We start from the raw sequence: 12,358 nt of genomic DNA, 5'->3' as shown, positions 1-12,358 counted from the left end.
CTGCCTTCCTGATGGGACTCATCTCTATTCTGAGGTCTCAGCAAATGCTGGACGGACACGGAGATTAGTCAGAAAATAAAGAGAGAGAGAGACAGAAAGGGAAGAAGAGAAGAGAGAGGGGGACAGGAAGAGAAGAAAAGAAGAGAGAGGGGGACAGGAAGAGAAGAGAGAGGGGGACAGGAAGAGAAGAAGAGAAGTGAGGGGGACAGGAAGAGAAGAAAAGAGAGAGGGGGACAGGAAGAGAAGAAGAGAAGTGAGAGGGGCACAGGAAGAGAAGAAGAGAAGTGAGGGGGACAGGAAGAGAAGAAAAGAGAGAGGGGGACAGGAAGAGAAGAAAAGAAGAGAGAGGGGGACAGGAAGAGAAGAAGAGAAGAGAGAGGGGGACAGGAAGAGAAGAAAAGAAGAGAGAGGGGGACAGGAAGAGAAGAAGAGAATCTTGACATTAGTCCACAAACCCCTCCATCTTGACATTCGTCCACAAAGAACTCCATCTTGACATTAGTCCACAAAGCCCTCCATCTTGACATTAGTCCACAAAGCCCCTCCATCTTGACATTAGTCCACAAAGCCAATCCATCTTGACATTAGTCCACAAAGCCCCTCCATCTTGACATTAGTCCACAACGCCCTCCATCTTGACATTAGTCCACAAAGCCCTCCATCTTGACATTAGTCCACAAAGCCAATCCATTTAGACATTAGTCCACAAAGCCCTCCATCTTGACATTAGTCCACAAAGCCCTCCATCTTGACATTAGTCCACAAAGCCCCTCTATCTTGACATTAGTCCACAAAGCCCCTCTATCTTGACATTAGTCCACAAAGCCCTCCATCTTGACATTAGTCCACAAAGCCCTCCATCTTGACATTAGTCCACAAAGCCCTCCATCTTGACATTAGTCCACAAAGCCAATCCATCTTGACATTAGTCCACAAATCCTCTCTATCTTGACATTAGTCCACAAAGCCCTCCATCTTGACATTAGTCCACAAAGCCCTCCATCTTGACATTAGTCCACAAAGCCAATCCATCTTGACATTAGTCCACAAAGCCAATTGATTTAGACATTAGTCCACAAAGCCCTCCATCTTGACATTAGTCCACAAAGCCCTCCATCTTGACATTAGTCCACAAAGCCAATCCATCTTGACATTAGTCCACAAATCCCCTCTATCTTGACATTAGTCCACAAAGCCCTCCATCTTGACATTAGTCCACAAAGCCAATCCATCTTGACATTAGTCCACAAATCCCCTCTATCTTGACATTAGTCCACAAAGTCCTCCATCTTGACATTAGTCCACAAAGCCCTCCATCTTGACATTAGTCCACAAAGCCCTCCATCTTGACATTAGTCCACAAAGCCAATCCATCTTGACATTAGTCCACAATGCCCTCCATCTTGACATTAGTCCACAAAGCCCTCCATCTTGACATTAGTCCACAAAGCCCTCCATCTTGACATTAGTCCACAAACCCAATCCATTTAGACATTAGTCCACAAAGCCAATCCATCTTGACATTAGTCCACAAACCCCTCCATCTTGACATTAGTCCACAAAGCCCTCCATCTTGACATTAGTCCACAAAGCCCCTCTATCTTGACATTAGTCCACAAAGCCCTCCATCTTGACATTAGTTCACAAAGCCCTCCATCTTGACATTAGTCCACAAAGCCCCTCTATCTTGACATTAGTCCACAAAGCCTTACATCTTGACATTAGTCCACAAAGCCTTACATCTTGACATTAGTCCACAAAGCCCTCCATCTTGACATTAGTCCACAAAGCCCCTCTATCTTGACATTAGTCAAAAAGAGAAAGGAACTGACAGGTCAGAGAGTTGTGTACCTTCAGGTTTCCTGTACTAAAGGAAGGGAGGCTTAACACAAAGCCCACAAAGCGCAAATCTTGACATTAGTCCACAAAGCCCTCCATCTTGACATTAGTCCACAATGCCCCTCCATCTTGACATTAGTCCACAATGCCCTCCATCTTGACATTAGTCCACAAAGCCCCTCTATCTTGACATTAGTCCGCAAAGCCTTCCATCTTGACATTAGTCCACAACGCCCCTCCATCTTGACATTAGTCCACAATGCCCTCCATCTTGACATTAGTCCACAAAGCCCTCCATCTTGACATTAGTCCACAAAGCCCTCCATCTTGACATTAGTCCACAAAGCCTTCCATCTTGACATTAGTCCACAAAGCCCTCCATCTTGACATTAGTCCACAAAGCCAGTCCAGCTTGACATTAACAAAGAAATCAAAACAAACAGCGTCTCTTTAAGTAAACCCATTAGAATGTGCAGTGTTTCCACTGAGGTGAACCAATGAAATGTGCAACGCTGGTAATAGAGCTAACGTTAGAGGATCAAAGTATTTACTAAAATGTCAAGGTCCTCTGGCATGCTTTTTCTTCCTTGAGCCCCTTTCTCTCTATCACTCTCTCTCTCTCACACACACACACACACACACACACACACACACACACACACACACACACACACACACACACACACACACACACACACACACACACACACACACACACACACACACACACACACACACACACACACACCCCTCTCACAACCAGGCAGCTCCCTTTGGATCAGATGGTATGCAAAGGTTTTGTTGATCTAGCTGGAAAGCTAACAATTGGCAAAAGCTTTTAGGTGTTCAGGAATGAAGGGGCGAGTGGATAGATGTAAACAAGGCCAAGACGATACAGGGCAGACGGAGACAAATATACCCTCCACCTCTCGGAAATCACTTAGTGAACGACGTTACTGTTTATCCAACAGGGCAGGCAGCCGATGTCTGATGAAAACATTACCATAGCCACACGATAGGACACTGAATTTGAGTGTAGAGCAGACTACATTGTCTCTAGACTCCACACCTAGGCTTGGTGGTGATCCAGAGTTGTCGGTTATACCACAACATATACAGTGAGGGAAAAAATTATTTGATCCCCTGCTGATTTTGCACATTTGCCCACGGACAAAGAAATGATCAGTCTATAATTTTAATAGGTTTATTTGAACAGTGAGAGACAGAATAACAACAACAAAATCCAGAAAAACGCATGTCAAAAATGTTATAAATTGATTTGCATTTTAATGAGGGAAATAAGTATTTGACCCCCTCTGCAAAACATGAGTACTTGGTGGCAAAATTATTGTTGGCAATCACAGAGGTCAGACGTATCTTGTAGTTGGCCACCGGGTTTGCACACATCTCAGGAGGGGTCTGGTCCCACTCCTCTTTGCAGATCTTCTCCAAGTCATTAAGGTTTCGAGGCTGACGTTTGGCAACTCGAATCTTCAGCTCCCTCCACAGATTTTCAAACGGGATTAAGGTCTGGAGACTGGCTAGGCCACTCCAGGACCTTAATGTGCTTCTTGAGCCACTCCTTTGTTGTCTTGGCCGTGTGTTTTGGGTCATTGTCATGCTGGAATACCCACCCACGACCCATTTTCAATGCCCTGGCTGAGGGAAGGAGGTTCTCACCCAAGATTTGACGGTACATGGCCCGTCCATCGTCCCTTTGATGCGGTGAAGTTGTCCTGTCCCCTTAGCAGAAAAACACCCCCAAAGCATAATGTTTCCACCTCCATGTTTGACAGTGGGAATGGTGTTCTTGGGGTCATAGGCAGTATTCCTCCTCCTCCAAACACGGCAAGTTGAGTTGATGCCAAAGAGCTCCATTTTGGTCTCATCTGACCACAACACTTTCACCCAGTTGTCTTCTGAATCATTCAGATCTTCATTGGCAAACTTCAGACGGGCATGTGTATGTGCTTTCTTGAGCAGGGGGTACCTTGCGGGGGCTGCAGGATTTCAGTCCTTCACGACGTAGTGTTTTACCAATTGTTTTCTTGGTGACTATAGTCCCGGCTGCCTTGAGATCATTGACAAGATCCTCCCGTGTAGTTCTGGGCTGATTCCTCACCGTGCTCATGATCATTGCAACTCCACGAGGTGAGATCTTCGCATGGATTCTCAGGCCGAGGGAGATTGACAGTTATTTTGTGTTTCTTCCATTTGCGAATAATCACACCAACTGTTGTCACCTTCTCACCAAGCTGCTTGGCGATGGTCCTGTAGCCCATTCCAGCCTTGTGTAGGTCTACAATCTTGTCCCTGACATCCTTGGAGAGCTCTTTGGTCTTGGCCATGGTGGAGAGTTTGGAATCTGATTGATTGATTGCTTCTGTGGACAGGTGTCTTTTATACAGATAACAAACTGAGATTAGGAGCACTCCCTTTAAGTGTGTGCTACTAATCTCAGCTCGTTACCTGTATAAAAGACACCTGGGAGCCAGAAATCTTTCTGATTGAGAGGGGGTCTCATACTTTTTTCCCTCATTAAAATGCAAATCAATTTATAAAATTTTTGACATGCGTTTTTCTGGATTTTGTTGTTGTTATTCTGTCTCTCACTGTTCAAATAAACCTATTAAAATTATAGACTGATCATTTCTTTGGCAGTGTGCAAATGTACAAAATCAGCAGGGGATCAAATACTTGTTTCCCTCACTGTACCACCCCATATATAGCTACAGCTCTTTCATAGTTATTAGCCTAACCTCACAATATAATCCAATCACGTGTTTCACAGCACTATTCCAGAGGCCAAAGCAGCGGAACCAGAACTTTAGATCTAAAATAAATGTCCTTATCACATCGGGGCATGGAAAGCCTCAACTTCTTGTCACGTCCCAAAGGGGTATGGATAGCCTCAACTTCTTATCACGTCCCAATGGGACATGGAAAGCCTCAACTCCTTATCACGTTCCAATGGGACATGGATAGCCCCAACTCCTTATCACGTCCCAAAGGGGCATGAAAAGCCTCAACTCCTTATCACGTCCCAATGGGACATGGATAGCCTCAACTCCTTATCACATCACAATGGGACATGGATAGCCTCAACTCCTTATCACATCACAATGGGACATGGATAGCCTCTCAACTCCTTATCACATCACAATGGGACATGGATAGCCTCAACTCCTTATCACATCACAATGGGACATGGATAGCCTCAACTCCTTATCACATCACAATGGGACATGGATAGCCTCAACTCCTTGAGCCCTCTTGTGGAACTTCCTCTGAACACTGTGTGTACCTGTCAAGCGTAGGCTGTTGGTTATGCATTAACATAAAACTGAACTATACATTTACTAAAAGTAGACATTAATTTGATGAATGTTATAATCTGAAGTCTACACCACATCCTGGTTATAATCTGAAGTCTACACCACATCCTGGTTATGATCTGAAGTCTACACCACATCATGTGGGTTGTGTATCACCCATGGTGTTTCTTCTTCCTCTCTGATGGTTGATGTTTGATAATAAATAGTTCTTTGCCTGAAGCAATATGCCCTACAGGCCTTGATGCAATGACCTCTAGTCACCTTTAACCCCATCCTGACCCTCTGACCGCAGCTTGCTGTACTGTTATTGTATATTACTCTCCCTAAATGCAACTTACTTAAAGCACGCATTAACCATGATCCTAATAGTAAAAACAACTAAATGATCCTGTCTAATATTTACCTTACCTCTCTCTGAATTACATCCAGATTGCACGCCTGTTCTGTGTTTTTAAAATGACTAACAACAGATATGTATTTCATAAAGAATTAACTAATAATAATGTTATTATTATTAGTTACTACATGAAGTTGGTGACAACTTCCCCTACGAACTGTCCCTCTTCTCTATGTTTGCTTCAGTGTGTGCTTTCTGGTTGTTCATCTTTGAAAGTGTGAGAATTTTAATGCTTTTAATTTCTTGCTTGCCAATTTGTAATTTTTTTTGTCTATTTGTACATATATGTAAATATACATATGTGGATATCTATGTTAATTACTGAAATTGCTCAAAATGACCTCTTTTAATAATCTGATAATTTCCTTAGCAGTACTATTGATAGTGGTATGGTAAAGAATTCCTAATTAGGACATTTCTTCCTTTTTTACTAATGATTTTTATTGGTTAACTATGGTTGAAATACACAGCTATGATTGGCCACCCCAAACACATGACCCAGTATACAATTTGACAATTTACAATTTCATTGAGAAAAAAACTAGAAGAAAACAAAAAAATACAACTGTCCTCACCACTATTCATTTCAACATGTTTCAAACCTGTTCTTACACTGCTACATTTTTTTCCTGTTATTCAATTAGCAAATTTGGATTGCATTTGGACTATAATTAATTATTTTATTATTTAATTCCACATGGCAAAGAAAGAAGTTGCAGCTTAGGGTTTGTAAAAAAACTGTCAGTGTTGAAAGTGCTGTTCTCTTCTGTAGATGGGGTATGTATATGCTCATGGGTTGTATGTCCCCATCCCTTCCTTACAGCCAAAAGCTCTAATGCCGCCCGGCCGCTTCGTACCACCTTTACATGGACATGGCAACTGACGTACACATTCACCCCCATCTATGTCATTTCCTACCTAGTATGTTCCTAGGTCCTCCCCCCTTCTTACACCCCCCCCCCCCCCCCCCCCCCCCCCCACCACTCCGAACCCCCTTTTACGTAGATGTTAAGATATGTACAGGCATCCATTCGTTCAAAACTTATGAACAACGAAGTTCAAGTTAAAGTTAAGTAAAAAAAGTTTTAAAAAATATTTTAAAAAAAAGTTTAATAATCAGACTGTAAATATTTATGGAGAAGTTACATAAAAGGAGCTTTTCTCTCACAGCCAAGACTTATCTATAGATGTACAGTTTTCTTTTTTTATGAAAAGAAATGACTATTTAAAAAATATATAATAATCCTGAACAGAATGGTGAAGATAATTTTTCATGTCATGTGTGGATGTGTGTTCTTCCTTCCCTGTACCATCCTGTCTAAAAGATAAATAACTCAAATGCATCAAAATTGTTAAAAAAGAAACTAACCTAACTTGTCCGAAAACATTCTTACACAACTTTCTTTTGTACACTTTTTTCTTCCTGCCAAAATCATGCGGGCAATTTGTTGATGTAAGTTGGCAAAACTGATGGTATACTTTTCTTCTTTTTGAAAACAATTTTTCGTAGGCTTTTTATGATTTTTAAGCAGAATGTATTTGACCTCTTTCTATGTAGTAATCCCTCTTTGGATAAATCCATTTAGTTTGTGAATGTTGACCATGTTTGCTCTAACTCTCAGTCTTAACTGTGTTTGCAATGCCTTACTTATTTTTTTCTTTATTTCCTTTTTAATTTTTATTAGATATCTGCATCTTCTTTTAGTGCCCTGTTTGTGGTGAGCCTTTGCAGTGTACAAGCTAGCCACATTGGCAAGAGGTTTATGCAGATTCAACCCGACATCTGAATGTTACTTTCGTATGTTTTTAGAAACCGCCCTAATCGTAAAATAATATAATAAAGGACAAGAAAAATGAATAGAGAGAAAGATAGACTAGTCAACCACAAACATAGTAACTGATACTGATAAAAGTGAGAAGTACATTCAGCTGTTGTTGTGGAACTGTCAGGTGACTTTGTGCCATTGTGGCAACTGTATAAGAGCAGTCAAAAGGCAAGGGGTTAAGGCCAGTGGGGGAGCCTAGTGAACTCACCGTAATAACATTAGGAATGTAGGAATATTTACCTCAGTTTAATTTCATTAGACCCTATCAATAGCTACAGAAAATAATGACAAGTTGAGCCCAGTCTTTGCACCCTAGAAGCACACGACAAGGTTGACCTCTATCTCCATTATTGTTATTTCCATTGGACAATAATAGAATATGCTGTGGATTGTATGCAAATCGTCACTATATTTTTTATAATGTATTTCTTTATATTAGGAAAGCAGAAAAGTCAATCTCTCAATTTATTATAAACCTATCGGTGTATAAGCTTGAAAGGTATGATTAAAGTTAAGGTAGATGTTATTTCTCAGTCCAATATTGTGTAGCTACTGTACATGTATCCAGACAGCCAGACAGCCAGACATTAGCAACACTAGACCAGACATAATTAATATAGTTACAACCCTTCAGTGTGTAGGTCCCAGAGCTACAAAGCCAGCACCAATAACTATATCTCTGTCCGTGAAAAAGTTCACAAAATAGTACACTTGTTATTGAACACGAAGCACAGGAGTTAGGTGTGGTGAAATGCCTGTTTGTTATTTTGGCTCACCCCTGAACATCCCTTACAGCCTTTTGATGCAATGTATACATTTTTATTGGCTACTGTTTATTTTCAGTTCATGGTATTGTTTGGTTGGTTCTAGTTTCATTGAATTTGCACTGGTATAGTATTTTCCATTTTGACTTATTTTAGTTTTTTCTGTATTTTTATTTTTTTTAATTGTTTCCGCTTTGCTTTTTATGTTTTATATAATTACTTTCCAGTGTTTGATTGAATAGCTAACGTCTTGCATTTCTTCTAACTCTTCTCTTTTCTTTTTCTGTTTTGCAGGAGGGGAGTTAGTCATCCCCGTACTTGTAGAGGATCCCATAGACATCCCTCCTGTTTCCCCCCGTTCCCCCTTCATCCCCCTCCCCCCAACCCTCCGCCCTGTCCTCCCTACCCTTCGCCCCGTCCTCACCATTATCGAGACCACAAAAGCGTCCCTGCCCATGGCCACTGAGGCGGGGGTACCTTGCTTGTCGGACCGAGACAGCGATGAATGTGATGATGGTCTTGATGGTGATGGTGGTGATTATGATGGCATGGTGATTTCGGGGTTTGGCTCTGGCGAAGCTTTCGACTCTAGCCTGCCCCCCACTGACGATGAAGATTTTTACACCACCTTCTCCCTGGTAACAGATAAGATCTTGACCACGTCGGCCTACGAAGGTGGCTACAAAGCTCTCGCGCCCAAGTGGGAGGCCAAGGACTTGAGGCCTAGTAAAGCCTCAGAGGCGGGTAGGACTACACCCACCGCGCCTTTACCCAACCTCGGGGGCACTGTAGCAGAGGCGTCCCTCCCATCAGACGGCACGCTAGCCAAACTTCCCGCCGGGAAAATGGACAACCGCGAAGTGATCAAAGCCCTGCAGCCGGACATAGTCCTGCTTCCTCTGCCCACTGTGTCCTTCGACCTGGATGGCACCAAGCCTCGTGGGCCCCTCATCACCTCACCCATGCTGCGTACGGTGCCTGCCGCATTACCCACCGCACCAGTCGTGAGGCGGGTGCCCCCCGGGGCGTCTGAGGTGATACGAGAATCAAGCAGCACAACGGGCATGGTGGTTGGCATCGTCTCGGCCGCAGCACTCTGCATCCTCATCCTCCTCTACGCCATGTACAAGTACAGGAACAGGGACGAAGGCTCCTACCAGGTAGACGAGACACGGAATTACATCAGCAACTCAGCGCAGACCAACGGCACCGTGGTGAAAGACAAAGCACCCAGCGGGGGCAGTGGCGCCAAGGGATCCAGCGGCAAGAGACCGAAAGACAAGGACAAAGAATACTATGTATAAGGACAAAGAATATGCATAAGGACAAAAAAATACTATAAATCAACCATTCCCAACAACAACAACAAATAACTGTTTGGAGAAAATCTGAATAAACACTTGACAGTACCATATTGGGAGCTGCAATTTAAAACGGAAAACAAATCCTCTCATAAGAACTCTAAGTGAATGAGTCCAAGTTGAACATTTTTCCAATGTACTGTGACCTAAAAGCACACTTACTATGGTAAGCATACAGAGAAACAGGCTGATAGGGACACTACTATAAGATACCTTGTGACGAGATGACTGAGCTCTGCCTGGAGACGTTGCCAGAGGTTTGGCAGTGTAAGATATTTCAGTGTTACATCGCTCCCAAGTGACTGTGAGAGATTTGTGATCCTTGGCGTAAACAACATTGTCCATTGTAACCCTGTAAAATGACAAAACAAACAGCCATCATTTCGGCCATTCGGAGCATGTGAGATGTATGTGACTGTATAAGTGAGGGACCTGAAGATTTTTTTAAAACGAGTCGTTGAAGTTTGAAAGACAAAACATAATTAACATACAAATGGTACATTTCTATACCTAGTCTTGGATGAGGTAAGGTATGTGTGTGGTAGCTAAGGTGTCTTTTTTTTTAAACCCACCTCTGCGTTCTGAGGGATGAAACATTGTCAGGGCTGACCAGGCTATGCTCAATGAATAGTAGTATGGCAATGCATTTTGATTTATTATTTAGCTTTTTTCCCCCTCTCTCAAAAATGGATTTGACTGCTATGCATGACGTCCTCGATCTAGATGGTATTCGACCATGTTGGAGGGGATGCACCACTAAAAATGTTATTTTAATTAGAACTTTTACAGAACTCTACATCCCTGATAGCAGTTTTTTTTTCAGTTCATTCAGTTTTCCATAGACCACTGGTTCAGTTATTTGTTACATGATGTTTGTGTAAGTAAAGTCATTATGTCTGTGGGGTTTTTGGTCAACTATTGAAAACAATGTGACTAAAGAAGAGTTATCCAATGTGAAAAGTTTTGAATTTGTATCTGTTGTCACAGTCAACTGTGTCAAAACAACTATGTTTACATATTTTATTACATCATAGCCGTCGTATTTTGCAGGTCAATATTGTACATAACATTTTAGTTTCCGTTTGAGTTTTTTTTTTTAGCATTGTACAGACATAATTTGAGCTGATTTCCTTTCTCGGTGTACTAAATGACGAAGATCTGCCGTTTTTTCCCCCGATGTTTGGTAAGACTGGAGATAGCGTACTTGTATTTTTTTGTAATCGAAAGGAGTAAAATATTATTAGGTTAGAAAATCTAGTCTTTCTGGATGGTGTTTCTAAAACGCATGAATATTTTACAACTGGAAGACATCAGTCAAATAGAAAAATGCTGCCCACCCTGATATTGTACTAGGGCCTCCTGATTCTGGATTACTATGATTGTTATTTTAATTTGAATTAAAATTTGAGATCTAACAGATTTTTGAGACCCAGTGCTGGCACAATGTAAGAATAAGATACAGGATGAGGATTTGTTTTTACTGTGGCGTCTATCTATGTTCCTTACTTTCACTTTTATTCTTTTACATTTCTGTTCCTCCCCTTATTGTGCAGTTTTATTTGAAGTCTTAACATTTTTATGACAATTTGTGCTGGCAAGTACATTTTTTTTATTACTTAATTTATTTAGTTGTGTCTTGTTCATTTTGTATTCTAAGCAAATCTCAAGTACATTCAGTTTGATTTGGTGTTGTTAATACTGCTTTTCAACCCATTACTTAACTGTGTTTTGCTCCTTTGACTCCAGGCAAATCCCAGCAATAAAATATTATTCCCAAAGTTTTCAATGGTAGAGTACATTTGGCTGTTTGTCATGTGGATGTATGAAAGAGTATAGAAATGAATAGCGATGGAACGTAGGGTAGATGAGCTTTTAGGAGTACGTTCATCTGTAACGGATTCAGGTCCTTAACCTCTGTCCAAAACCTGCCTTCTATCAGAAGACCATTACCATAAACCATAGACTCTTCTTATTTGAATCTAAGCCGGAGATTCATACATGGAAAAACATCAAAAACTACACAAAAAGGACGTTTGTTTTAAAGTGACCTATATTTGAGAGATTTAAGAAAGATCAGGGAATTATTTTTTTATATTGTTACTCATATTTTACTCCCTTTTTGGGCATTAAACTACTTCCATATATACTTCCATTCATTTTTTAAACTGGCACTGGGCTACCTTCAGACAAGTCTTGTGAGGCCTGTGGGTGTCCTAGAGCAAAACAACCAACTTACAGTATGTGTTTGTGAAAGTCTCACCTTTCCATATTGGTGTGTAGTCCGGTGTTGGTGGATGCAGTAGATTGAGACGCAATCCATGCAAAACAACTGATATCTCTAGCTTAAATAGACGGATTTAGCTGGGGATTTTTGTATTATGCTAATCAGATTTCTGTGCACATCGACTCCAGGGGTTTAAGTATTTTTTTGCCAATTACCTTACAATAACTTCCCATTAGAATGTCCGGCACGTACATCGACTCCAGGGGTTTAAGTATTTTTTTGCCAATTACCTTACAATAACTTCCCATTAAAATGTCCAATGAAATTATTATTAAAAGTCCAAAAAATAATAGTTAATCTTTATTTTGATCTTCAGGTAATCTTTTTAACATGTCATGTAAACACATTCATCTCTAATTCCTATTCATAGACAGGGTCAGAGTGTTAAACTCTCCTATACTCTCCACGCACAGCAGGTTCTGAGAAGAGACCAGAATACAAGGAGTGCTGTTAGGCCCCTCCATCGCCAGATCTCGGTGGCAACAAATGCATGGAAGGAATGAGATTGATAGATACTCGGCACCATATGGACAGGTTATGTCTCAGTGAATG

General features: G+C 41.4%; 1 protein-coding gene across 5 annotated transcripts in view; it reads left to right on the top strand.

Moving 5' to 3' along the window:
* The window catches only part of nrxn3b (neurexin 3b), a 610,311-nt gene extending 599,003 nt beyond the window's left edge, over positions 1-11,308 (top strand). For 3 of the 5 annotated variants that reach the window (XM_036976206.1, XM_036976207.1, XM_036976205.1), the window contains one exon: positions 8,456-11,308. In XM_036976206.1, the coding sequence (XP_036832101.1) occupies positions 8,456-9,465 (1,010 nt within the window). In that variant the 3' untranslated portion in view covers positions 9,466-11,308. Of the gene's footprint in view, positions 1-6,394; positions 6,544-8,455 lie in introns of those variants that run through there. The other 2 variants (XM_036976208.1, XM_036976209.1) reach the window with 2 other exon arrangements.
* The last annotated feature ends 1,050 nt before the right edge of the window (positions 11,309-12,358 follow it).

This window comes from Oncorhynchus mykiss, chromosome 4 (genome assembly GCF_013265735.2).
Source record: "Oncorhynchus mykiss isolate Arlee chromosome 4, USDA_OmykA_1.1, whole genome shotgun sequence".
NCBI lineage: Eukaryota > Metazoa > Chordata > Actinopteri > Salmoniformes > Salmonidae > Oncorhynchus > Oncorhynchus mykiss.
Note: the sequence above shows the minus strand (reverse complement) of the source record. Positions and strands in the feature narration are given on the sequence as shown.